Source organism: Alligator sinensis, unplaced genomic scaffold (genome assembly GCF_000455745.1).
Source record: "Alligator sinensis unplaced genomic scaffold, ASM45574v1 scaffold285_1, whole genome shotgun sequence".
In the NCBI taxonomy this organism is placed as follows: domain Eukaryota; kingdom Metazoa; phylum Chordata; order Crocodylia; family Alligatoridae; genus Alligator; species Alligator sinensis.
The window spans coordinates 984,869-1,011,829 of NW_005842235.1; the positions used below are offsets into that span (position 1 = coordinate 984,869).

General features: G+C 42.6%; 1 protein-coding gene across 1 annotated transcript in view; it reads left to right on the forward strand.

Moving 5' to 3' along the window:
- Positions 1-381: 381 nt before the first annotated feature.
- Positions 382-26,961, forward strand: part of LOC102372648 (sodium- and chloride-dependent GABA transporter 3) — a 309,306-nt gene continuing 282,726 nt past the window's right edge. Inside the window, exons 1-4 of the mRNA XM_006027333.3 lie at positions 382-616; positions 5,751-5,885; positions 7,600-7,740; positions 10,299-10,389. Coding sequence (XP_006027395.3) covers positions 397-616; positions 5,751-5,885; positions 7,600-7,740; positions 10,299-10,389 — 587 coding nt within the window. The 5' untranslated portion in view covers positions 382-396. The remainder of the gene's footprint in view (positions 617-5,750; positions 5,886-7,599; positions 7,741-10,298; positions 10,390-26,961) is intronic.

Below are 26,961 nucleotides of genomic sequence, written 5' to 3' on the forward strand. Positions count from 1 at the left end.
TGGGGGTGGCGGGGGGCGCCACGGGCCAGCCCGCCACCCACTGGTGCCCGTGCGTACGTTGCGGCAGCCTCCGGGTGCTGGGTAGCCCCAGTGGGGTCCGGCCGGGAGGCGGGCAGGGCCGGTCCTTCCTAGGGGAGCGGGGCTGTGAAAGCTCCCCGCCTCTTCCACCCCCTTCACTGCTGCAGATGGCCCAGCCCATGCTCCTGCCCCACACGCCCTGGTACCGCCCCTCCTTTCTCTCCCTTTGCAAGTTGCTTGATGGAGCAAAGGTGCTATCTCCTTCCCGAAGTCCTTGCAGCTTGCAGGAAGCCAACAGCGCCCGACCTGCAGTGGGACTTGTGAATGTCTTCCAATTGGAAAGTGATTTCTTCTCTTCCCCACCCCAGGCGACCAGTCATGACAGCTGAAAAGACCATTCCCATCATTAACGGCAAGCCAGAAGATGCTTTGGACCCAGAAGCCTCCAGTACCAACCTTGTCCACAGTAATGATAAAAAGGTGCACGAAAGGGGCCACTGGAACAATAAGGTTGAATTTGTCCTGTCTGTGGCTGGGGAGATTATCGGGTTAGGAAATGTGTGGAGGTTCCCCTACCTCTGCTACAAGAATGGAGGAGGTAAGCTGGCATCCCATGTCGACTCACTACTCACCCTAACCACATGGTAAAGAAACAGAAAACAAATGTTTCCCTGAGACTTCTTGCACCGGGTATAAAGGACAGGTGTTTTGAAGACTTCGGGGATTGTGCTGCTGGGGAGGTGTTGCACATTTTGAGGCTGTGCACCAGTGCTTTTTGCTTTTGGAAAACTGTGTGCAGTTTCCTTCATCTTTCACAAATTAATATATGCATTTGGGAAATTACATTTTGTCATGAACTCAGGGATGCATTTATAGACCTTTGTGAAATCATGTGGAAATGCCCTAGTGCAATTGAAAATGGTCCCATTTGAGCACTAACATCTCATGAAAAAGAGGCTGTAACGCTGTTAAAATGGATTGTGTGCTATTGTATTTTTTCTGCATGGAATAACAAACATATGCATACTGTCAAAATATGGGACAAGGTGACAGCATGAAACAGCTGTGTACTCTCCAGAGTAAAACCAGAATGTCTTGATAGTGGTATATGGAACACATTGCAATCATAGACTGAACCTTTAGAAAGCCTTTTTTTCTTCTACCAAATCTTCATCAGTAGTTTTCTTCTCTGACAAAAGACAGTCTCTTTAAATAAACTCCACCTGCTTTGGCTTTTCATTCTCAGCCCCCAACAATGGTATAGGGAAGGAAGTTGAACTGCTTGCTGGTTGAACTGCTTGCTAGCTACATTATTAAATATTAGAAATGTCATTACATATGCAAAGTTGTGGAACAAGAAAAAAAAGTTAATAGTTATGCAACAGTGCACCATACTCTAAGACAGTATCCAGTACATAGGATGCATGCCAGTTATGTGGAGGGAATTCAATCATGGTATAGCTAGCAATGGAAAAATGAATCCTCAGAATAAAAATGTAGGTTAGATATGTGATGGGCTGGACACAAACTGTTTTTTAGTTAAAAGCTAAAACAATAATTAGAGCATATAGGTTAGAAAGAAAACAATGTACCCGGTTGTTTTAATAGAAAGGTGTATAAAAACCCATTCTTCAGTGGATCTCCTTGGAGATAAATTTGGCCTACCTTTTTTAGTGTTGTTACTCAACTGAGTAATGCCAAAGATTATTCTGGCCAATTTTGTTTCCCATATTTCTAAAGAAATATGCACAGTAAGTACATGTGCTCTGTAACTTGGATTTCCTTCTGTTACTGCACTCTCATAAAAGGAACTATCTTGTTTTTAAGATTGTGCTTTTTAGTAGGGTTTTTATTATGTAAAAATAACTGTGGGTTTGAAATATGGAGAAGATTTTTCATTTGTTAGAATTTTCCCTGTGTTTTTTTGGCAAGGTAAAATCTGAAAAATCAATATGAAACACATATGAAGACATACTATCCTATACGTTATCCTATGTGCGCTCAGCTAAATATAAGTGGCTCTGTATGTGTTCTATATATTTTAGATAATTAACGTGTAATACTGTTCTTTAATTAATATAATTTTGGATATAAAAAGAACATAATTAAATAACAACATTTACTTATATTTCTAATAAGATGACTAATAGGAAAATCATATTCTGTTCCCAATTTTAGCTTTGCAGCTACCTTAAATTGAGGTGCATTGTTGAACCTGGGATCAGAACTGAGCTCGTTTAATACAGAGAGTTTCTGCATCTGTATACACTGTTCAGGCCAAAAGTTGTGAAAAGGCATTCTAGGGTATATATCTATACTTCTCCAAGCAGGCTAATTTACCACCATGGTAAACATGGAGTTCCATGCTACTGTGGCTAGTCTGCTTCTGCCACAGTGTGACATCTCTTGATGATTTTGATTTGTTTATAAGCATGAGAATGTGATTACTGGTCCTGGTGGATTTTATTGCAAGATAAATAGTTTTTTATAATTTTGATCAGTTATGTGATCGAACTGTTTATCTGGATAGTAAAAACACCAGTTTTCTTCTCTGTGACACTGATATAAATCTATTGAAATCAGTGGAGTCATGCTAATGTAAAACGAGTGAATACATACTCATGCTAAAGTCATTATGAGCATGTGTCCTTGCAGGCTGAGTAGGAGTTGATTTAAACCAACAATTCTCAAACCCTGGCCCATTGAGGATTTGATGGATGGGGTTTGCACAGTGAAACATTTGGAGATACTACCTTTTAAAGAAGCTGGGAGAGGAGGTGGTCCAGACAGAGAGGGTCTGCAGAATAAAACTGTAGATCCTGGTGATACTCCACTGAGCTGTTTCAAAGCAGGTATACTTAGCTGTGTCTCCTGTTATAGATCAAAGTGGTTGAAACATAAACCATCATTGCAGCTTCCTCTGTGTCTCTTTTCCCCCTGTTACGCAGAATACCTGGTTATTTACACTGCCATATAGATTTCCTAAAACAAAGTTCGGAAACACTTGGTTCATAGATGCAGGTATCCAGGTTGTAGTCATATTGGTCTAGAGGAAAAAGCAATCAGGGCTCAAGGACAGAGGTGATATCTTTTATTAGACCAACAAGATTTTTGCAAAAAAAAATTCTTTAATTGTAAGCTTTCAGTCACAGACACCCTTCATTAGGCATCAGAGAAAAGATTGTAAAAGTTCTCCTGGGTAGAAATGAAAGTTCATATTTCATAGGATTTCACAGAGGGGTCAGCAGATGGGAAAACACCTCTGGGCAGCAGTTCTTAGCTGGCTACCCAGAAGAACTTTTACAATCTTTTCTCTGATGCCTAATGAAGGGTGTCTGTGACTGAAAGCTTACAATTAAAGAATTTTTTTTTGCAAAAATCTTGTTGGTCTAATAAAAGATATCACCTCTGTCCACGAGCCCTGATTGGTTCATAGATAACATTCAGGAAGCAAACCCATATTCTTGCAGACACCATTACAAATGGTTTTTCATTAAAGTTAAATTTTATTTTCAGGGTCCTTGTTAAGGAGGTGCAATTATCAGTGTAGTGTAGTGTTCAAGTAGTTTGTTGTGGCTGACAGTATTTTAAAATATGTATTCCTAAAAGAGAAAGGGAACTATTGTGCATTTAAATGGTCTTTTGAAATGCCAGGATAATTATTTAAATCAGTGGGAAGTCTCAACAGAAGTTCAGATTAAAGAATTATAGGCCTTTATTCAGAAACAACAGGTAGGGGCTTGGATTCTGCCATTCTAGCTCATGCTGAATAGTGCCTTAGTGTGCAAGTAGCCCCAGTGATGTCATTAAAATGTTGTTTATTGCTTTACTTCATGAAATATGAGTAAAGGTGGTACTGAGTTTCCTAGCTGTCTTTAGTTTGCTGTTTCCTTTATGCTTGTTTACATCTTCCCTTGTTTAAGTTTAAACCTGTATCTTTAAGCTAGGAACAGACATTCAAAAATCCTGAGCCTGAAATGATTCAATATTTGCAGGATAATCTATCCTGGCTAAGCTAAATCAGTTTTGGAACCAGACAGACATCCCATAAATGCAGGCACATGCCTGCAGTGGGTCAGGCTAGAAGCTGGGAGTGCTAGAGCAGCCCTCCCTTGCCTTGCACTGTATCTGAGCAGCCAGGGAGCAGAGGGGAGGGGCCAGCCTTGCTGTGGAGTAGAGAGCCCTGCCCAGCCCAGAGAGAATTCCGGGATGCTGGGGGAGTCTGATTTATCTTAAACTAGTAAGGGGTCTGGGACAGACATTGCATAAACCAGTTTGACCCAAATCAGTTAAGTCTGATACTACATTCAACCAGGTTTATCTTAAACCAGTTTCGGCCATTTTCAAACTGGTTTATGTGCACTGAACTTCTGTTTTGTTACAGATTTAAACCAGTTTCTGATCACTTAAACTGGCTTACATGTAATGTCTGTCCCTAGCCTTAGTGAACACCACTAAATTTAGTAGCAGGGTTTGGTGCACACAGAATGTAACACAGAGCTCTTCTCCTATGTCTTTTTTTTTTTTTTTTTTTACTTATTGCTTGTAGTAAAAAAACTGTACCCTGTTCTTAATTACATATGTTAGCTTTGTAGGGAAGGTCATGGAAATAGCAATGGATTCAATTAAGATCAGAATTTGACCTAACACATTTATTTTTCCTTACCACTTTTTGTGCGTGTAACCTATGCACATATTACTGTATTTGTCTTTCTGTTCATTTTGCTGTTATAGACCAATATTTATCATGATTAATCATTAAAAAATGCCTTTTAATTTAAAAATGATGTTAGTATTAGTAATGTGAAAAATTTACTGCACATTAATCCATAATATAAGTATTGAATACTGTAAAATTCTGGCACAGGGGTGTATATATTGCATAATTTGTAATCTTTGCTGTGGGAAACTAACAAAAATGCTCAGTTACGTTCCTAATATGTGAAATTACAGTGTTCATTTTTTGGTTACTATCTGCTCCTGATATAAGTCCTCCTGTAAGTAGCTGCTTAGTTCTAGCTGTCTGTCTATGCGATCTTCATCATCATTCTCAAATACCTTACATAATTCTATCTGGATTTTATTTTCACAATATCCTCTAGTGACCATGAAGTATCAATCCCGATTTGAAAATGAAAAATTGAGACATAGATTAAGTGACTTCTCCATGATCAGACAAAAGAGTTGCAGAGCTGGATTTTGAATAAATAGGGCACATCTACACATGCATTAATGTACCTTTGCTAATGTGCATTAAATTTTGTACCTCCAGTATGAGGTATTAAATTAATGTGCATTAGGCTGTGCTAATGCACAGTAGTGCATTTGCATGCTTTTTAGTGGCACTTAATGTGCAGTGGACTATTTTACTGCACATTAGTGTAATGTCACAGATTTTTACATGACGTTTTAATGCACAGTATAATAGTCTACTGTGCATTAAAGTGCATGTGCAGACGTCCCCACAATGTCTTGCCCATTAGACAATCTTTCCCATGTTTGTGGGATTAAACTGAACAGGACTTGGTCTATTGTAAATAATTTTTAATATTTAAGGTCTGATTCTTTAAACACTTTCTTCTGTGAGTTGCATTTTGTAGACTTCAGTGGTACCATACGGAGAAGTAATGATTTGTAGATTCTATCCTTTATTTTAGAAATCAGATTTCTCTTTTCTCTTTCAAGGGATTTTATTTGCTCTTACTAACTTTCCATCGATGTTTTGCTTGTAGGTGCTTTCCTCATTCCATATGTGGTTTTCTTTATTTGCTGTGGAATACCAGTATTTTTTCTGGAGACTGCCCTGGGACAGTTTACTAGTGAAGGAGGTATTACATGTTGGAGGAAAATTTGCCCTCTCTTTGAAGGTAACAGAAAGTACTACTTTGTTCTTTTTAAAAAAAATGTATGATATGTTTCATAGTGCTTAGAGTCGGAAGGGACCTAAACAGATCATCAGGTGTGACCCCCTGCCCTGGGCAGGAACAAGTGCTGGGGTCATAACACCCCAGCCAAATATCTGTCCAGCCTCCTCTTGAAGGCCCCCAAGGTAGGAGAGAGCACCACCTCCCTTGGGAGTCCATTCCAGAGCCTGGCAGCCCTAACTGTAAAGTAATGTCTCCTGATGTCCTGCCTGAACCTTCTCTCTAACAATTTGTGGCTGTTATTCCTAGTAACCCCGGTGGTGCCTGGGGGAACAGAGCCTCACCCAATTCCTGCTAGTTCCCCCTGGGGAGTTTGTAAACAGCTACCAGATCCCCTCTCAGCCTTCTTTTATGGAGGCTGAATAGATTCAGGCCCTTCAGCCTCTCTTCATAGGGCCTGACCCGCTGCCCATTGACCATGCGAGTGGCCCTCCTCTGGACTGTCTCAATGCTAACCACATCCCTCTTGAAGTGCGGCGCCCAGAACTGGACGCAATACTCCAACTGCGGTCTGACCAATGTCGCATAGAGGGGAAGGATCACCTCCCTGGACCTGCTTGTGATGCATCTGTAGATGCATGACAAGGTGCGGTTAGCCTTCCTGACTGCTTCCTCACATTGGCGGCTCATGTTCATCCTGGAGTCAACAATGACTCCAAGATCCCTTTCTGCCACCATTTTGACAAGAGGGGTGTTTCCCAGCCTATAGGTGTGCTGCTGGTTTCTTTCTCCCTAGATCCAGTACTTATCTACATTGAATTCCATCCTATTGTCATCTGCCCACCTCTGTAACCTGTCTAGATCTAGCTGGATTCTGTCCCTCCTCTCCAGCGTACCCACCTCACCCCACATCCTGGTGTCGTCAGCGAATTTGGACAGCATGCTTTCCACACCCACATCCAGATCACTTGTAAAGATGTTGAACAATACAGGCCCCAGGACCAAGCCCTGGGGCACTCCACTGCCCACATTCCTCCAGGTCGAAAGCGACCCGTCCACCACCACTCTCTGGGTGTGACCATCTAGCCAATTTGCCACCCATCTGACCGTGTAGGAATCAATGCCGCAGTCACCTAATTTTTTTAAGAGAATGTGGTAGGAAACAGTGTCAAAGGCCTTCTTAAAGTCCAGGAAGACGACATCCACCTCAACACCCTCATCCAGAGACTTTGTGACCTGATCATAAAAGGAAACCGAGTTAGTCAGGCAGGATCTGCCCTCCGTGAACCCATGTTGGTTGCCCCTGAGCATTATCTCCCCTGCTGGGCCCTTGCAGATGTTCTCCTTGATAATTTTTTCAAAGGTCTTCCCAAGGACTGAGGTAAGGCTGACTGGCTTATAATTGCCAGGGGTTCTCCTTTCTCCCCTTCTTGTAAATGGGGACCACATTGGCCCTTTCCCAATCCTCTGGTACCTGGCCAGAGCCCTACGAGCGCTCATACAGCCATGCCGGGGCCCACTATGACCTCTGCCAATTCCCTCAGCACCCTCGGGTGAAGAGCATCTGGACCTACTGATTTAAACATGTCCAGCCCCTCCAAAAGTTCCCTAATGTTTGAACCAATTAATATTAAGATGTACAGAAAACAGCATGGTCTTAATTGTAAAGGTCTGAAGTACAAAAGATTTCTGTATTTTTTTTTTTTTCTTTCTCTAGGCATTGGATATGCTACCCAAGTTATTGAAGCACATTTAAATGTTTATTACATCATCATTTTAGCATGGGCTATCTTCTATCTATTTAACTGCTTTACCACAGAGCTCCCATGGGCCACTTGTGGGCATGAATGGAATACAGGTATGGCCTCAGTAAAACTAATAGCTGTAGAAACACTTTAAATAGTTACTATGTCAAATTGTAGGGGCTAAATACTCGCCGGATAGGAACTGACTTAGCTCCATTGAAACCAGTAGATATGTGTCAGTAGATCAGCAGAGAATTTGGTGTACAGTATTTACCTTGGTTTGTAAATTACTGGGGCAGAATTTTATTGGTGTATTTGTCTTTTATAGATATTTTCTCTTCTCAAATATATTCATTTGAAAATGGTCAGAAAATCTAATCTTTTCATAATTCTGACAGATATTTTGGCCAAAAACTGGGATCCTGGCTCAAGACTCTATCTTATCTTTGTTAACATTCAGGGAATTCAAATAAAAACTGGTGGTGGTGGTGACATGGCTCTCAGTTTCTCATCAGTTCTTACTGAGCTCCTAGTAAAACCAGTGGGAGTTTTGTTTTCATAAATATTGGGGTAAATATTAAGTGAGGACCTTTGAATTTGATCTTTCTATACTGTTAAGTATCCAGTGATAAATATATCTGTATATTCAGATCAGTATATCAATATATTCAGTGATCAAAACTTTTATATGCATGGTTTAGTCTTGCATACCCTTTTCACAAAACAAAGCCTGGTTCCTTTGGATAGTCTACTGGCCTGAATAATGACTTCTTTTGTGAACTGGGTTTTGCAGAAGAGGATCCTTTATTTCTCTTCACATGGAAATTCTTGTCATTTTATAATTCTTCAATATTGCATTCACTTTTTAAAAGATGATAGTGATACATGGAAAATTGTATCCTAATACTACTTTTGAAATAATAAATTGCTTTTATTTTTCATGAATCTTGACCCCCTTCCTTGTATCCCATCACCCCACTTATTTCAGGTTACGGCTTTGACTAATGCTTAGTGGGCCCAGTCCTGTACTCCAAGCATACTTCCAACTCAGTGATAGTTAGGGTGTATTAACAATCCAGGATGTGGTCTGCTCATCTCTTAAGTGAAACCTTGCCAGTAGTGATCATTATTTGAATAGCATATGTCATTTCAACAATGCTGAGCTGGTTTGATATCTTCAAAGTAGTAGTGCACCGATAAAGAATTTTTGGCTGATACCGATGGCTGACCAACCATATTGGCCCATACTGATCTGACTGCCAATGTGCAGCCCGGCAGCTTGCAGAGCAGCATCCAGCCAATAAGTCTGTGTGAGGGAAGGGGTGTGGGGAGGCAGATTGAGGCCCGCCCATGGTGAGGGAGGGAGGAGGGCTGGAACAGGGGCAGGCGTTGCCTAGCCAGGGCAAGGCAGGCTCAGGATGGAGCCATGGGTGGCTTGTCTAGGGAGGGGGCATGGGTATGTGTCCCTCAGATTTGTGCACAGGGCAAGGGCAGGCTGCCTGCTCAGGGCCAGGGGTTGCACTGGATTCTTCCCAGGAAGGGGTTTGGGCTGTGACTGGGAGCGGGGGTGGGTGGGGACAGGGCAGGCAGCAGTGGCGCTGGGAGAGGTGGGCTACAGGCCAAAATCACCATGGTCCCCTCCGTAGGATGCCCTCCCAGTGCTGCACTGCCCACCCTGTCCCCATCCACCCTGCATGCAGCCCCAGCCCAGCCTCACCACCGGGAAGAGGCCAACACAGCCCCTGGCCCAGAGTGGGCAGCCCACCCTTGTCCTGCTCACAAATCCAGGGGGCATATGCCCCACATGCCTCTCCTGCGCCCCCAGATGAGCTGTCTGCAGCTCTATGCCATGTCCTGCCCTGCCGCAGCTAGGCAGCATCTGCCCCTTTCCCTGCCCCACTCCCTCCCTCACCGTGGGGACCTTGAAGTGCACCTGTGATGCCCCTTCCTTCCCCCATGCCCCTACTCCCCACAGACTTACCTGATGGATTCTGCTCTCCATGCTGCTGGGCTGTACTCCTGGCTGCATGCATGCTGTGGCTGCACATATGCATGCAGCATTTATTGGCAACATCAGTCATATCAGCCAAGAAAAGCTGATTGCCGATAATCATTTTTTCTTTCATTGGTGCCAATACAATATGGACTGATATATCAGTGCACCTCTACTTCACAGTTTTTCCATACACCAGAGATAACAGTGCACCAAAAAGTAAGTTTCTCACTCTCAGGCCAGTGGAAGATTTTTGCTGGCAGAAAATGGCTTCTGAGCCAACTGTTGCCATTGGGAATTGAACTTCAGTGAGCCATCTGGACCAAGCCGTATCTTTTAATTCCCTACTATTCACCCCAACTCAAAGGTGCTTTTTTCTGCCTCAGGCATGTCACTGACCCTTGAAGTTGTATCTTTGCATTCAAAAGTACTGTAAATGAACATAGCATACTGTGTGCGCATATCTTCCTGGGATGGATTTGTGTGAATCAATGACCAAAATGCATTTTTTTTCCAAGTAAAGTATTTAAAAATACATGGAAACCCTTCTGTTTTGCTCAAGGATAGTTAATTACAGTGATGTCATCAGAGTATTCTCATCCTGTAAAGACATGGAGAGGCACATATGCATGTAAGCATATGTGATAGCAATCTTTTTTTTCTGTTTTTTTTTAATAGAAAACTGTGTGGAATTTCAGAAGCTTAATATGAGCAACTGCAGTCAAATCTCATTACAAAATGCCACTTCTCCAGTCATGGAATTCTGGGAGTAAGTGTATATAAACTTTTCTTTTAACTAAAATTGATTATCTTTGAATATTCTTGATCATGAACAGTTATTTAGAGTTTGTGCCCTGTAGCCCTTGGTGAAGTGAGATGTTCAGTTGGAAACTGTTTTCTTGTATAATCCAAAAAGATCAGAGAGAGAATTTAACTTGGTAGAGCATTCTGGAAAAGAGACTATTCCGTAAGTAGCTTTTTCTGTTTCCCATAGAGTTGTGGAGAGGGGGTATTTTGGGCATAGGGCTCAATTCTGTGTTCAATTGCATAATAATTTTGCTAGTGACTTTAGAGGAATAAATGTAAAAAACATAGTATTAGGGAACAAGAGGGAAGGAACTGAAGGTAGTTTTAAATATTTGTTAACTGGTATTTTTCTTAAAATCCGTACCTTTTACATTTTTTGACAAAGCTGATAGTCTATGGATTGTATTCCATTATTTTAAAATGGAGAGTCTCAATATGAATGGTTATAGTAAAAGGAGGAAAATTAAGTATCTTGTATTTCCTTGATTCAGATTACTAGTAAACTTGGTAATAAAGAGTATCTGTTGACTAATTGAGGGCCTTGTCTTTTGATTCTTTACTTTGAATTGTGATTAAATTGATTATTCTTCATTAATGCTTTATTTAATTGGGTGTAAATGTAACTGTCTTTGCTCTGTACAAAAACAGTAAGATGCTCAAAAATGTGTTGGTTTTAAAGTGACCTCAATTTATAAAAATATGTCACTACAATTAAATCTTTTGATGGCATGTTCTATTCATACTAATCTACAGATAGAGTCTTATTCTGAAGCTGTGGGATCTTAATCATAGTAGTGAGACATGGAGAGAGGTTATCATGGTATATATTTTGAACTGTGTCTTAAGTGAGTGGTCTACATTGATATAACATAGATGTGCCACTTGCATCATGGTCAATTTGTCTTACCTTTCAGTTGCATGGGTTATTACATAAATATATAGTGTTTTTCTAGACAGATTAATTTCAATTACTGTGTCCCTACTTCACTGAAGGTACTACCATGACCTTAGTATAGGTGCATCTGGGGCTCTTCACTTTTTAAGGTAGGTAGAATATGAAACTGAGAATGTTGTTGGCTGGGAAAGAAAGTTACGATATGGAGTGGGGCAGAGAGGCTGAGGGAAGAGCCTAGGTTGTGAATGGTTAGGAAAAGCCATACCACCCAGTAGGTGGAAGGAGGGTTCTCCTGATAGATTCCCCTGATTAGTGGCTGTGTCAACAAGCTAACATTTCTCCTATTGGTTTGGCCTTTTTTAGACAAAGGCAATAGTGTAACTATGGGTGGGTGCATGGGACACCACCCTGACTTGAAGGGGTGCAGGAATGGTAGCTGCTGCCAGGCCACTGCTTTGTTCACAACCATGACTGAGGACACAACACTTCCTAGTTATACCTCTGGACAAAGGTATCAGATTTCATCATGTGTATTACAAATAGCAGCTGAATAATTTTTGTGAACTTTTGTTTTGCTAAAATCACCTCATCCCCCCCCCCTTTTAACTTGCACTGAAATCCAGCTACCTTCCTACTTCTTAACAAAGATTGTACATCAGATTTTGTAACTATGATAAGATCTCTTATTGCTATAGCTTCATTATTTTTACACAATGTATATTGCTGTACATTTTCTGATACTGATAATTACAATTAAACTATTATAATAGTTAATGAAGAACGTATGTTTTGTGATGCATTAGCCTTGCTTTTCCATTGTGTTTACTTGTAACTCATTAATTTGGAAAATTCAGCAACATACAGTAGCTCACTGAATTATCAAAGCAAAATGATGAAGTTCTTTTGAATCAATACGCAAAACCTTAAACCAGATTTGTGGCTGATATCCTATGAATCTATTTGTCAGCAAGTACCTGTTTTTCAACTTCCTAAAATGCAACTTTGCTAATGATGGAAATACAGATACACTGTTATTTTGTTTTCTACTCAAAACCCACTAAACATAAAGAGAAACAAGCTACTGCAGTTAAACAAACCCTGGTCACAGTGGATCTTGAATATACCAAACAATGAACAAGCCAACTGTGTGTTAGAGGCCTATTTTAATTTTAAAAGGGGTGGTCAGATTCAGTCTTCTATTTCTAACTAGCATGTAACATACTATTTTAAAATGTGTGTTCAAAAGTTGTAAAAAGCATTCAAAACAGATGAGAGCACAACTAAAATTTTTTTTAAAGAAAAGCTCTAATTGGGCATATTCTTCTGGGCATAAACCTGCACTTGCTTTGTGAATTCAGATAAACAGTTCTGAGGTGCTTTCCACATTTTCAGTGAGGTTAAAACCTCTGTTTAGAATACATAGTGACAGTAACCTTTTGTTATTTATCAGGGGGTTCTTTTCCTTTGTTGTTATTGTGTGAACAAGCTAGTGATAATACCAACAATTTACTAGCCAAAAAACCTTAAAAAAATCAAACTGTTATCTATTTTCTCTGGCCAAATGAAACTGAAGTTGCATAACTTTCCCCCCTTGGCATCTGCATGTGTTCTAGTCCTGCTGAGGAAGATGTTTGCCTAGTTAAAATTTCAGTGGATAAAACCTTGCATGGTTTCAGGATTTATCAGACAACTAACAAATTTAGGAATTCATTTGTTACAAAAAAATACCAGGAAGTTTAGTTATTTTATCATGGCTGGTAGAAAGTTTAGATTAGAACAACCCATTTTATTATAATTCAGTTATGTGTTCTTTACATTTAATTTAGTTTTGTGAAATCAGATTGAACTGATTGCTTATGGGTATGTCTACATATGACGCTACATCACTATAGTAACACTCTACAGCAGTGTGGCATCCGTGGGCGTCTACACAGCAGCTACTTTGCTGTAGTGACACACTCCCCCAGTACAGTGCACTGCTACGGCGAAGTAGCTGCTAAAAGTAACCATGCACCACACATATGGCACCCTACGGGCTGTTGCTGTGCTGTGATTTAGTACTTCAAAAAGGAAGTACTAAATTATAGCACAGTAACAATGTCAGCATAGTGACACATATAGACGTGCCTTTATATGTACCAGAGAGAGAGTTGTTAATAAGTAGTTAGTCCACTACCAGCCTAGCAAACTTCTACAGCAAGTGACCTGAAGATAAATGTTGTCAGAAATGTAATTGCAGTTAACCATAGATCTTGCTAACATAATGGTGATATAGGGATTTGTCTTGTAAATGGTAGCATCAGAAACAGGAGTATTATCAAGGGGCATACCACAAAACAGGCTGGAAGATGGGTTGCAGTTTGGGTAGACTCTGTGCTGAACAGACAACCATTGCCATTTACACAGTCCTTATATAGCTAGCATGTGACAGCTTCTGGCACTGCAATGACCCAGTTGGGGGAAGGGAGTTAATTTGCAAAATATTGCCTAATTTCTTTGCAGGTAGTTAGCTTCATGTTTGTGAAAGAGGTTTTATTGATTGATTTGGGAGCAGTAGTTCTTTAAAGAGTTATGGTATCGGAAGACTATCCACATGTTTTGTTCCTAGTTTGTGTAGTGCATAACATAATAGGAGGCCGTGACTGAATTTCTCAGCTATGGCAGCAATACAAGTAGTATTAGTAGTAACAGTAATAGTAGAAGTAGTAGTAACAGTACATTGGTTTATCCATATTCTTTCATGTGCTATGGAGAGCCCAGCTCTTGGGATAAAAGTTGCTTGGTTTATAAACATCTAGTCCTGTTACAATATGTGACTAAAGGTATCAATTAGTGTCAGCAATGATTTCATTTTTATATTAGTGCATTCTCAGCTATGTAGAAGACAACAGTACAATTGTAAATTCTCAGGCAGGTGCTAAAACGTTCCTTTGATAACTACTACATCGCCCCATGATGTTTGAGTGGTTCAGTTATTCTCCATACTTATAAAAGTTTATTTTAAAAAAAGATTATTTATCTTGAAAAGGATACAACAGTTACAGCAGTTCACACTGACATAATACTCTCTCTATTTCTTTTGAGGCCCCACTGTGGATCAAAGAGATTTAAACTATTGTTTATGAAGAGATTTACATGTTGCTGTGTCCTGAACATCAGAAAACATATATTTCAAATGCCAATAGATAGCAGGTAGGGTATAAGTTCCACTTGGCTGTGCAAAGGTGTACTGAATAGAATGCACCCATGTTTAGGAGAATCCTGAAAATTTCTGTGTTGTGTATATTTTGAAAAGTTGAGGAAGGCTTTTCCAAGAAGTTCCCTTTGTTTACAGTACTTTTTGGTATTTCACATCATGCAGGCCAAAAGGTTGGCCATTATTAGTTAAGGTTGAAACTGGATCAGAATCTTCCATGGTTTTGGGGGTGGAAAACTTGTATTGTCCCTGTATATTTCCAGTTTTTAACACTTCTGTAGCTTTGTCTATTCTCTGGTATTCTGCTAGAGCCAAGAAAGTAGCTGTAAATGAGTGTAGTGGATATGGTTGGAATACTTAGCAGTATAGCTCCTATAATATACACACAGATTAAATAAATATTCCACAGATTTGAACACAGGACATTTTCTTTTGTTTCACATGCAGACTTATTTCCTCCAACAGTAAGTAACAACTGAGATTTGCATTAGGGGTGTGTGAAGCAGGCCGTATTTGATTCGGATTTGACCCGAATTGGGGGACAGTGATTCAATTTGCTGATTCAGATCATTGTCCCAATTCGATTCAGTTAAATCTGAATCTGAAGATTTGATTCTGGTTTGGAGAATCAGCGATTTGGCCATAGACACAGCTTTATATGTTTTTTCTACATACCTCAAGGTATCAGGCATGGCTCCTGAACACAGATGGTGGGACGGATGGAGCGTCCAATGGGAGCAAGGGGGTCCTCTGCGTGCTCGGCAGTGGACCCCTCCCACCTCCCCAGCTTATCGATTGGCTGTGGGGGGGGACCCTGGGTGCCCCCCAGATCCAGGAGGCACCAATTGCCAAGCCAGGAGGCGAATGGGGGGGGTTCCCCATGCACTCCGCGGTGGACCCAGAAGTGGACCGGAAGTACTACTGGTTTACTTCCAGGTCCACCACTGAGCATGCTGGGGCCCCCCCTCTGCTCTCGTGGGATGCTTCATCCACCCCACCATCTCAGCATTCATGAACCACCTGGTACCTTGAGGTATGTTGAAAAAGCATATGAAGGTGTATCTATGGCCGAATTGTTGAATATCTCCAAATCAAATTGGAGGCATCTCCTGTTTTGATTCAGATTTGGAGATTTGGCTGCCTAATCGGTCCGAATCTCCTCCAAATCGAATCAGCGACCAAAGCTTCATACAGCTTTAGTCTGCATTATGTAATGTAGAATAATGGTATAGACAGAGACAGATTAACAGTTATATTGATATCAAAAGATACCCATGCAAACAGTTATGATCCAGCTGCATGATTCTGTAGTAATACAAGCCTAGCAGAATCATTGTGGCTTTAATCCCGCTTTATTCAGGGTCAGAGTTAGAGAAATTTAGCTAACCTGTACCAAAACAGAGTCATGCAGATGCAACAGAGCATAACAGCGGATGCACACTCTTCAGTGGCAACCCCCCTTGCCCTTTTCAAAGGTACATTTGTCCCCACCTTAACTTATTTTAGCATTTTATCCTCTAATATCATGGAGGAGAAGATGTCTCTGTTACAGCCCTGACTGAAGGCGCTTTTTAATTTAGGATGTAGATGCTCATGCTTTTCTGATTAGAGGTCCTAGTTTCAATGCTGCATCTGATCCACTGATAGGCCTAGCATTATACCTTCAAGGACTTTGAAGATTTGAAATGTTTTGCTTGTGAGCCAGTGAGAGAGTGCTGATTGCCAGTGCCCAGACAGTTATGAAGATGTGATTCTGATGGAGATGCAGCAGGCCACATGGTAAAGAAGGGTCTCTTTACATCTGGGAACTTTGATCTTATGTTCCTTTTTCTACTGGACTAAATAAACATAAACATTCTTGATATTGATCTTGAGACTTCAACTCAATTAGAGACCTTCTTAGAGATCAGCATTAGGAACACTGAAGGAGTCTAAGATCTTGCAGGAGATTTTATTACTCCATCATTTCAAAATCCCCTTTGATCCACAATATAACTAATACAGTAACATCATCTAAATTAGGAAACAGAGTTATTACAAAGTCAATGTTCCCATCTCAAAAAACTCCAGCAGTGGGTTACGAACCATGGCAGGAAAAAATCTGAAGGCTTCACTCCTCATGTTGTTTTAGAGCCCAGTGTTCTAGACATGTTGAATTTACTTCAGAGCATTGTGTTTTCTCACAGATAGGTTTCCCAGTCAAGACATTTAAAGGAAAATGTTTTTTCTCATAGCTGTGAAGCTATAGGATGCGCAGTTTTTGGTGCTGAATGTTCATAGCGGAAAAGGTTCATGTAACAACAAAAGTACCAGTCTATTCAGGCAAGTTGGAGTATGGTCCATCAGAGACGACTGTGACACTAGGTCAGATTGATTTTCAGGTATGATGGTGTAGAAGGTTGGAGCATGTGGAATTCACAAACTAAGTAGGGACTTCATTACCTTACTGCTTAGGCCTTCCTAGTAGGCAAGGAAATCTTCTGGCAGATGCAAAGGACACTGAAGTGAGCCTGTGGATTTCCACCACTCCAGTTTGTTACCAGAATTTAGGACTAGAGCTTCGTAATGCCTGGAAAAATAGACAGGCAGACAGTGGTTCCATGGTACTAAGTTTCATTCTACTTCAGTAGTTTCCTTTATTGGCTGTGAAACAGCCCAGTCCTCTGCTAAAGAACCCCTAGTTGTTAGACTGTCATTCTATGGAGAGGGTGGCACATTCTCGGCATTTCCAAGTAAAGGCTAGTGAGAAAGAGAAACATTTTTTGACAAGGGAAAAGAAAAGTGGCTGGTTTTAGTTAGATGTGAGTCTGAATTCACATGTGGAGCAGATCAAATCAGCTGTAAAAAAAAAAAAAAAAAAAAAAAAAAAAAAAAAAAAAAAAAAAAACAAAAAAAAAAAAAAAAACCCCCCCCCCCCCCCCCAACTCCTGAAAGTCAAAAAGGGGTTTTCCTGTTTCTTTCAGGTTACAAATAACTGCAGTGGTCACATTGTTACTAATCCCCAAAATCCTATGAAAAGTCATTAGCAAGTTTGAGTCTGATCCTGAGGTGCTGAGTATCCACAAGTATTCAGCGCCTCTCAGGACTACCCCTTTTGTGACCATCTTTGAAGAGAACTTTAAGCCATGCCAGACTTTGTGGTTTTTGTTCAGTTCACAGGAGGCCGTGTGAAAACAGTCCTTTGTTTTGATTCACATGAGCCCTTCATCTGGTTTTGCCTCGAAGCCACAGGCTTTGCCTGATTTAATTTAAAAGCAATAAATGAGGGTAAACCTCTCAAAAGGCTAAGCCAGCTTCTTAGTGGTTCTGTGCAGAGTTTTGAGTTTTAATGAGACCTTAAATGAGACAGGTGAATTTCCCATAATTTTAAATTTTATTTTAAGTAATTTGCATAGCTATACTTGTTATTATGCACTAACACCCCATCCAATATAAAACAACCCCTCCCCTCCCTGTATTAAAAGAACATTACTAAGATTGCAAAGTCGATCAGTTACTTGTTAGGTAATGCTAGGATTAAGATTTCTTGTGTAACCTTTAAGTCAGTTCTCTTGTTTGTAAGAATTATTTTTCCATAAGACCTTGGCTTCATCCATGGCACAAGATGGATGGTACTCATTGAACAAGTAGCTATTCAAGATTTTTGTTCACTGTTCAGATCATACTCTGAAGACAGAATTATTAATATTCTCATAGGCATTTCTGTAGTGTTCAACATTTATGTGAGGTGAATCTATACTATTATCCCCATTTTACAGATGGGGATGTGAGGCACAGCAATATTAAAGTTCACTAATTTGGGGTGCCAAATTTGAACTATTTAAGTTCTGATTTTTCAAAGTATTCAGCATCATATATACTAGGGCAGTGTGTGAATCATTCTTTTTTTATTGTAGCAGCCAAACCAAAATTAAGATTTCAGTTTTTTCTTGCTGAATTAAGAAGTTGTATTTTTATAAAAGTGATATTTTCTTTGACACAAAACAATCCTATTTGACCTCCCACCGCCCCCCCAAATTCCTTTTGTGCACTTCTGAAGAAAAGGTCAAGGGACTGAATTTTTGATCCATCTGCTGGGTGTTTAGAATACACATCCTGGGTATGGGAGACCTAAGTTAAATGCTCTCCTCTGCTTTTAAGGGTTTGAAACTACATCACCAACATACCTAACCACTAGGCATCGGATTCTCTGATAATCCCAAAACAGATAAGGGTCCCTGGTCCTGCTTCAACCCTTCCTGACCTCACATGGCATCTCCCAGAAACAGAGGCATGTTGGTAGGGTTGGTGGAACTGTCCCCTGTGCTTCTGCTTCCAGAAGCAGAGAGAGAGGCCAGACCAAGAAGGTTGTGCCTGGCAGAACCTGTGCACCCCAGTGCAGACTGGCATTGGACAGACCAGGCAGCATGACTCCGTGGCATGCCCTGGACCTACTACCCTCATATGTGGTTGTTTGGGCAGGAGGAACAGAGCATGCTAATTCTCTGGATCAGCGACTCAGGCCTTGTGAACATTGTATATACTGAACTGCCATTTGTGATTTGCTAATGGCTTCTATATTAGCTCAATTTATGCAGATTTTCAAAAGAATGGGAAATAGATGCTAAGGGCACATTTCCTGGCCCTGGTCCAAAACAGTGGAACATAAGGTTTTCAAAAAAAAAAAGAAAAGATTGTTAGATTTTTTTTTTTTTAACTTTATAAACTATGTTTTCTCTTAGCTTGATTATCTTGTAAGGGGGAAATATTCTTTGAGAAGAATAGTGTTTGAGAAAGATGTATACAACTGAAAGTATGTTCCTTATAAGTGGAAGTATTAGGCAACCTTAATAACAGATGGCAGCATGAGCCCCACATGGGAATGCCATTTTTTAGCTCTTGGCTACAGTTGGGTAATCCATTCATGACTAATAATTCAGCAAAATTGACCCTTTTTCTGATTGTGAATGATTGATGGACAAATTTCAACTTGCATTCCTTACTTATTCAGAACTATTTGATCATTTAATTTGAGGCAGGTTAAAGTCCACTAAATACTTGCTGTGACTATTTATTGGTCATACTGGGTTTTTAGCTTTCATCGTGCCTGGTTGGTTACCATGACAGAATATGCAGAAAGTCATGGTTGGTATGTTGGCAAAAAATGTAAGTTGCAGTTTTGGACAAAAAAGTCAAAAGTAACATTGTGCACAATTTTAATAAAATGTCCTTTTTTTTTCAATTACACACTTGCTAAAAGGCCAGTAGAATACATTACTAAGGAAAAGTATCAGAAGTGTGTTAAAAGAACAGACAGATATAATATTTATACAATTGAGAATTTCATAAACTTCTGACTAAAAATTCTTGTTTTGATCGTGTGTGATGAACATGCTTAAATTTCTTATGTATCTACCTAACTCTCAATGGCATTCTTGATTTTTGTATGAACTCTTGCCACCTCTAAACACATCTTCAGCCACACAAGTGCCAGGAACATTCTGAAGAAGCAGTGTTTGCACATAAGAGATATTAAGGGGTTCCTTGAAAGTTCTGGAATCACAAAACTTACCCTTGATGCAACAAGATTAGGCAGATCAATCAGGTCTTTCAGGACTTGATCCAAATCACACTAAAAACAATGGGAAGTTTCTCCTGAATTCATTGCATTTTGGGTTAGTTCCATGTAGGATGATAATGGTTAATTTTTATTGTATGACTGCGTAGAGCCTTCAAATGAGATAGAGTTACATTCCAATCTAATCAGGGATAACAAGCACATCAGTGATGCAGTTTTTCGTAGAAGAGTTAAAGTCTTAATAGACAAGGCAGGAAAAAGGTAGGAGAACTGGAGCTAAAGAGCCAAAGTGACTTTTCCAAGGTCACATGAGAGTTGCAGAACAAGGAGTAGAACACAGATCTTCTGACTTGTAGTCATTGTTCTCTCCTTTTGACTAAAGAGTACATAGCTCACAAACTGTCCATATTTTCTCTTGCTTTTAAGCTTTCAAATTAATACAAACACCTGTGAACTACCATGGAAGTCATTTCTTTTTGTTGAATTAGAAGTGATAGAGCATTTAAGAAATAATGTTTTTATCTTGGGAGGAAAAAGAACATTTGACACGCTCAACTATGTATATCTTGAATCTTAGGGGCTAAGTACAGATGTTCAGGAAGCCCAAAGTGGAAATGCTCTAACCTTTGAGCTTTATCTGTACACCCAAGGTTAGGTCGGGAGCAAACAGAACACACATTACGTCTTTTGGGAGGGGGGTGGGCTACAGGGCCTGAGAGCTTACCTACATGGCCCGAGACCAACAGGTGGGAGGGCGTGGCTTTTGCAGGTCTCCCACCATGCCATGTGGAGCAGAGCCGAATGGCTGAGCCACTCCTGATTGGCTGGTGGGGATCTCACAGCACCCCACCTAAACCTGATGAGGCACCGGTTTGTCATGGCATGCGCCCTAAGGGTCACGAGCCACTAACCAGCCGCCCCATGCATGGCTGTTCCATGTGCCCTGCACCTGCCAAATGTGTGTATCAGATGCCTGGGTTGTCTGTGTGTGTGAATGTGTGCACAGACATGTCCTGGATTCTTTGTGTGTGTGTGTGTGTGTTCAGAACTCCTTGGTTCTGTGTGTGTGTTTGTGTGTGTGTATGCATATATATGTGCACATGTCTGGGATGCCTGGGTTCTTTGTGTGTGTGTGTGTGTGTTCACAATGCTTGAGTTCTGTGTGTGTGTGTGCATGTGTCATGTGGACCAGCTGGTCTGCCGAAGGAGCTCTTCAAACACAGACTGGGTCTGGCACTGCAAGCACATGTGGCACAGAGATGGGGGAGAAGGCAAGCTGTCCATCAATATGTGTGGTCCTGGCCTTGTACTGTGGCAAACTGTCCAGATCTGCGAAGCCCTACCCAACTAACTCCTTATTTGTATGGATTGGGAGCCCTCCCTGGATGAGTAGGGCCTGAGGGCTTTGAGTGCCTATGCCCTGGCATCAGGTTGTGGGTCTCTTGCTATGGGCTCCTCTGGCCCCCGCATCACGGGCAGCGCTGACCACAACCCAGGCTGTCCAGACATTTTTCCTCTTGTCCTCCCCCTCCCAATCCCCCCACTCCTCAAGGGCACACAGCAGCATCTGGGGTAATGCAGGGTGAGGAAGGGACATGCTTTGATTTAAAATGCTGTAATTGCCAAACTTTAACTCTGTCTAATAAAGAAAATCTGTTGAACATTGCCCATGTCTCATCTTGGTCCTTTCTCCCAAAAGAGGTAACAGAACCTGGAAGGGGATTTGGCGTTTGGATTTGAATGCTGCTGACCTGAGAACTCAATAAATATGAAACCTTGGAGAGGAGGCATGGGTTAGAGGGCTTTTAACCCAGTACCCTACTTTCAGGGGTCTGGTGTCAAGACCAGGGGCTTCTTAATGTAGGAGCTGAACAGCTGCGTGATCCTAGATCAGATGTCTGTCTGAGAGAGCAGTGGGCCTGCAGGTGGCTGCTGGGTTTGGGGGTGTGGAGAGGCTGCAGATCAGGATGCATTACTGCAGTGGGCGTCAAATACTACTGGCTGTTTAAAATGGGACCTCCCCAGCCTCTCAACTTCTGTGGCAAAGCCAGCTCCTTGGACCATGGACCCACAGCCCTTGCCAATGCCTGGGGCTCATGTTAGGCAGCCGGCCCAAACTGGAGGCCTACCTATCCCTGACAAGTCTATGACACTCCCATACAGTGGGAACCAGGCCAGGTGTGGGGCCATGAAGAGCAGAAGAGTTTCTCCCACCCCCGGGCCTCCTGGCTGGCAAGTGGATGAGTTGGGGCTACTAGGGACTTCTGCCAGAAGCTGCTCCAGTGATTGCTTCACCCAGTGGGATTGCGCGTCTCCCTTTCACCCATGTTCTGAGTGCTCCTTTGGGACTAGCTTGGAACCACTTTGGGGGCCAGGGCATACACTCCTACCACAAACAGTCCAGGATCATGACTCCCTATCCTGACACTGCAACTCTTTCATGGGATGTCTTCTTCAAACAGTGGATAGTCATCTGGAGCCCCTGGTCATGTGATTTAGCAGATCTGGTCTTCCATCCACAGTTGCTGAGCCTGCAGACAAGGGGGAGAGGTTGCTTAGTTTGTAGGAGTGGTGGTGGGGGTGGGGGCAAGTCTGGGGATGGGATGGGGCCATGATTCTGGGAGAGGAGTTGGGGGTTACTCTGAGGGGTTGAAACAGTGAGTGCCTGAGCCATGAGAGTCAGATTCAGCCAGTGCCCATTGGAATTCACTCATAGATCAGATCAGAGGGGAAGGGAAAAGGTTCTGTTGGGCTGCTTGTGAGCCTGTCGAGGTGTGGAACCTGGGAGTCACCTTGGCAGCCCTGGTATACAGGAATCCTTCCATCACATGTCCTTTTCCTGGTCTGGGAGAGAGGGAGGGAGGGAAGACTGGGGGTATTTTGGCAAGGGGATATTTTTTCTTCATTCCTTCAGTGGTTGTCAGACATAGCTGTGTCCTATGTACTGTCCCTGACCTGGGGGTGCTCTCTGAAAAACTTCTGTTTACCCTTTTGCCAGCTGAGATCAATAAACAGTATCAATGCTTTTCCGTGAGTGCATTGTGGGGAAGGGCAGCTATGTGAAAGTAGTTGAGGTATCTTTGCTTAGTTTTTAGTCTCCCATGGAGGCCAGAATGCCCCTGAGAGATCTAGAAAGGATGTGTTAGTTGGGCAGATTTATGATCCCATTGAATGGGGCATGCTCTCTTAAGTGCCCAAGGGTCAGAGGGGGAGGGGGAAACTGGTGCTTTGGCTGGGATCCAGGCTTCAGAAGGGGAGGGTGGGGGGAAAGCAGTAAATTCACCTGCCCCCTATGTCTCAGCATTTCCAACCCCCTTCCCCACTTTCTGGCCCCAACCCCTTTGTGGGCTTCTCAGTCATAATGGCCTGAGATAGGGCTATGACCAGTTGCAGCCACAATTCCCTCTGATGCCCTACGATCATGGGTTACATGGCATCCTTGCACATGGCCTGACTCATTAGGAGAAATGTCAGGAGGAGTGACCATTGGTCAAGCTGACTGAGCAAGTGCAGTAGCCACTATGCTGGTACGGGGTGGTGGGGGGGCTGGTATGTGCTCTGCATCTGTGGAGGGGGGTTCTGAAACATGTGATAGGACTTGCTCTGGAATGGTTGTGGCCTGTGTATGGGGAACAGTGTCATGGAGTCTCCCTGTAGCTTCTCCTATTTCAGCAGGGTCCCTGTGAGCAATTCCTTTGGAATTTCCTTGGTCCTGTGTGTGTGGGGGAAAGCATCTTGCTCTCACTTCAGAGGCTTGGGGACCCTGCTCCTGCTTTACCTGGGCTGCACTGCCAGGGTCATCCCTAAAACCTTGAATTGCTCAGGGTCTTTCAGCTGACACCCTCATGATTCTGGCAATGACACATACTCTGCCTGGACTGTAAAATTCAAGAGTTCACAGGCTGAAGTTTCAGTAATGTGTACGTGTTTTCCCTGGCTTAGAGGTTTAATGCCCTACTCAGTCACGGCCCCCTATACACTGAACTACCTAGTTGACCATCCAATTATCTGATCAATTTTTGAAGAAGAGGGGGAGTCATAGAATCACAGAATATTCGGGTTGGAAGGGACCTCAGGAGGTCATCTAGTCCAAACCCCTGCTCAAAGCAGGACCATCCCCACCTAGATAATCCCAGCCAGGGCTCTGTCAAGCTGGGTCTTAATAACCTCCAAGGATGGATATTTAACCACCTCTCTAGGTAACCTGTTCCAGTGCTTCACCACTCTCCTAGTACAAAATATTTTCCTAATATCCAATGTAAACCTCCCTTGCTGCCACTTGAAACCATTACTCCTTGTTCTGTCATTTGTCACCACCAAGGACAGTCCAGCTCCATTGTCTTTGGAACCACCCTACATGTTGTTAAAGGTTGCTATCGCATCCCCCTTCAGTCTTCTCTTTCCCAGACTAAATGAACCCGGTCTCCTCAGGCTCACCTCATAAGTCATATTTTCGTTGCTCTCTGCTGGACCATCTCCAACTTGTCCACATCTTTTCTACAGTAGGAGGTACAACACTGGACACAGTACTCCAGATGTGGCCTCACCAGTGCAGAATAGAGGGGAATAATCACTCCCCTTGATCTGCAGGCAGTACTTCTACTAATGCAACCCAGTATGCTGTTAGTCTTCTTGGCAACAAGGGCACACTGCTGACTCCTATCCACCTTATTTCCAATGTAACTCCCAGGTCCTTTTCTGCAGAGCTGCTGCTTAGCCAGTCAGTCCCCAGACTGTAGTGGTGCATGCAATTCTTCTGGCCTTAGTGCAGTACTTTGCACTTGTTCTTGTTGAATCTCATGAGATTTCTTTTGACCCAACCTTCCAATTTATCTAGGACACTCTGAATCCTAGCCCTACCCTCCAGAGTATCTACTACATCCTTCAGTTTGGTGTCATCTGTGAAATTGCTGAGGGTGGAACCCATCCCATCTTCCAGATCGTTTATGAAGACATTAAATAAAACTGGCCCCAGGATCAACCCCTGGGGCACTCCACTTGATACTGGCTGCCAGCTAGACATTGACCCATTGATAACTACCCGTTGAGCCTGCCATCCAGCCAGCTTTCTATCCACCTTACAGTCCATTCATCCAACCCATACTTCCTCAGCTGGCTTGCAAGCACACTGTGGAAGGCAGCATAAAAAGCCTTGTTAATGTCAAAGTGTATTACATCTAGTGTTTTCCCCGCATCCATAGAGCCAGTTACTTCATTATAGAAGGCATTCAGATTGGTCAGGCATGACTTGCCCTTGGTGAATCCATGCTGACTGTTCCTAATCACCTTCTTATCCTCCAAGTGCTTAGAAATAGATTCTTTGAGTACCTGCTCCATGACTATTCTGGGGACTGAGGTGAGGCGAACTGGTCTGTAGTTCCCTGGATCTTCCTCCTTCCCTTTCTTAAAGATGGGCATTATATTTGCCCTTTTCCAATTTTCTAGGTCCTCTCCTGATTGCCATTAGTTTTCAAAGATAATGGGCAGTGGCTCTGCAGTCATATTGGCTAATTCCCTCAGCAACATTGGATGCACTGCATTCAGTTCCAGTTGTACACTTCCAGCTTTTCTAAATAGTCCCTAACTTGTACTTTCACCACTGAGGGCTGCTCACCTTCTCCCTAACCTGTGCTGCATGGTGCAGTAATCTGGGAGCTGACCTTGCCCATAAAAACCTAGGTAAAAAAAAAGGCATTGAGTACTTCAGCCTTTTCCTCATCATCTGTCATTAGGTTGCCTTCCCCATTCATTAGGGCACCCACACTTTCCCTCATCTTTCTCTTGTTGCTAACATACTTATAGAAACCCTTCTTGTTACCCTTCATGTCCCTTGCTAGCTGCAACTCCATTTGCACTTTGGGCCTTCCTGACTTCATCCTTGAATGCCTGAGTAATATTCTTATACTCCTCTGTCCCAGCCGCCAGCAGGAGGGTTCGGGATTGACAGAGTGGTCGGGAGTAAAAAAAGGCAAGAAAGGTTTATTGACTTAACAAACACACAGTTAAGCGTAGTAACAAAACAACAATGACAGACAGTAACAATTCACATCGACAACCTATAGGCAGTCCTCTCTGATGCTTGATGTACAACAAGTTCCTCTTCTATAAAGCTCAGTGAGGTCAGGTGTCCCCGATCTGCGCTGTCCAAGGGGTACTGGGAAGGATGCTGGTATTCGGTCCTCAGGCTCCTCAAGATCCACGGGACAACTGAATCCAGGTCAGCAGCTAATTTTAAATCAGTAGCTTCTCTCACACCACTGCATCTTCCTTCTAATGATTTCTGGATGTGCTAGCCAATTAATAACTTCTAAGATATGTTGATAACTTACAGCTATTTGGATTCTCCCACTACAAACTTTCGTTTGGACTGAACAATAGCAGTACAAGCCTTTGCATTCTTCTGATGAGGTTAATTTTGACTACGCCACAAGGCCTACTACTACTTCTGCAAGTCCTTGCTAAATTTACTATGCCTCACTACCAATGTTCCCTCTAAGGAGCAGCGGTCCGTGAGCGTGCCGTCTCGGTCTGTGAGTGTGCCGCCTCGGTCCGGCATGGGACACTTACTGAAGGGGGCTGGGAGCTGGGCTGGGGGCCAGGGGTTGGAGCTGGGGGCTGGGAGCCAGGGGCCAGAGGCCAAGGGCTGGAGCTGGGAGCCAGGGGCCGAGAGCTGGGGGCTAGGGGCTGGAGCCAGGAGCCGGGGTCCAGAGGCTGGAGCTGGAAGAGCAGGGGGACACTGGCTGGAGTCTGGGGCTGGGGGCCAGGGGCTGCAGCTGGGGACCAGGGGCTGGAGCCAGAGCCTGGCGCAGGTTCCCTGGCTCCGGGGAAGTGCTCTGCTCCCCCACATCAGGGCCAGGGAGTGGAACAGTGTCCCGGAGCTGGCGGA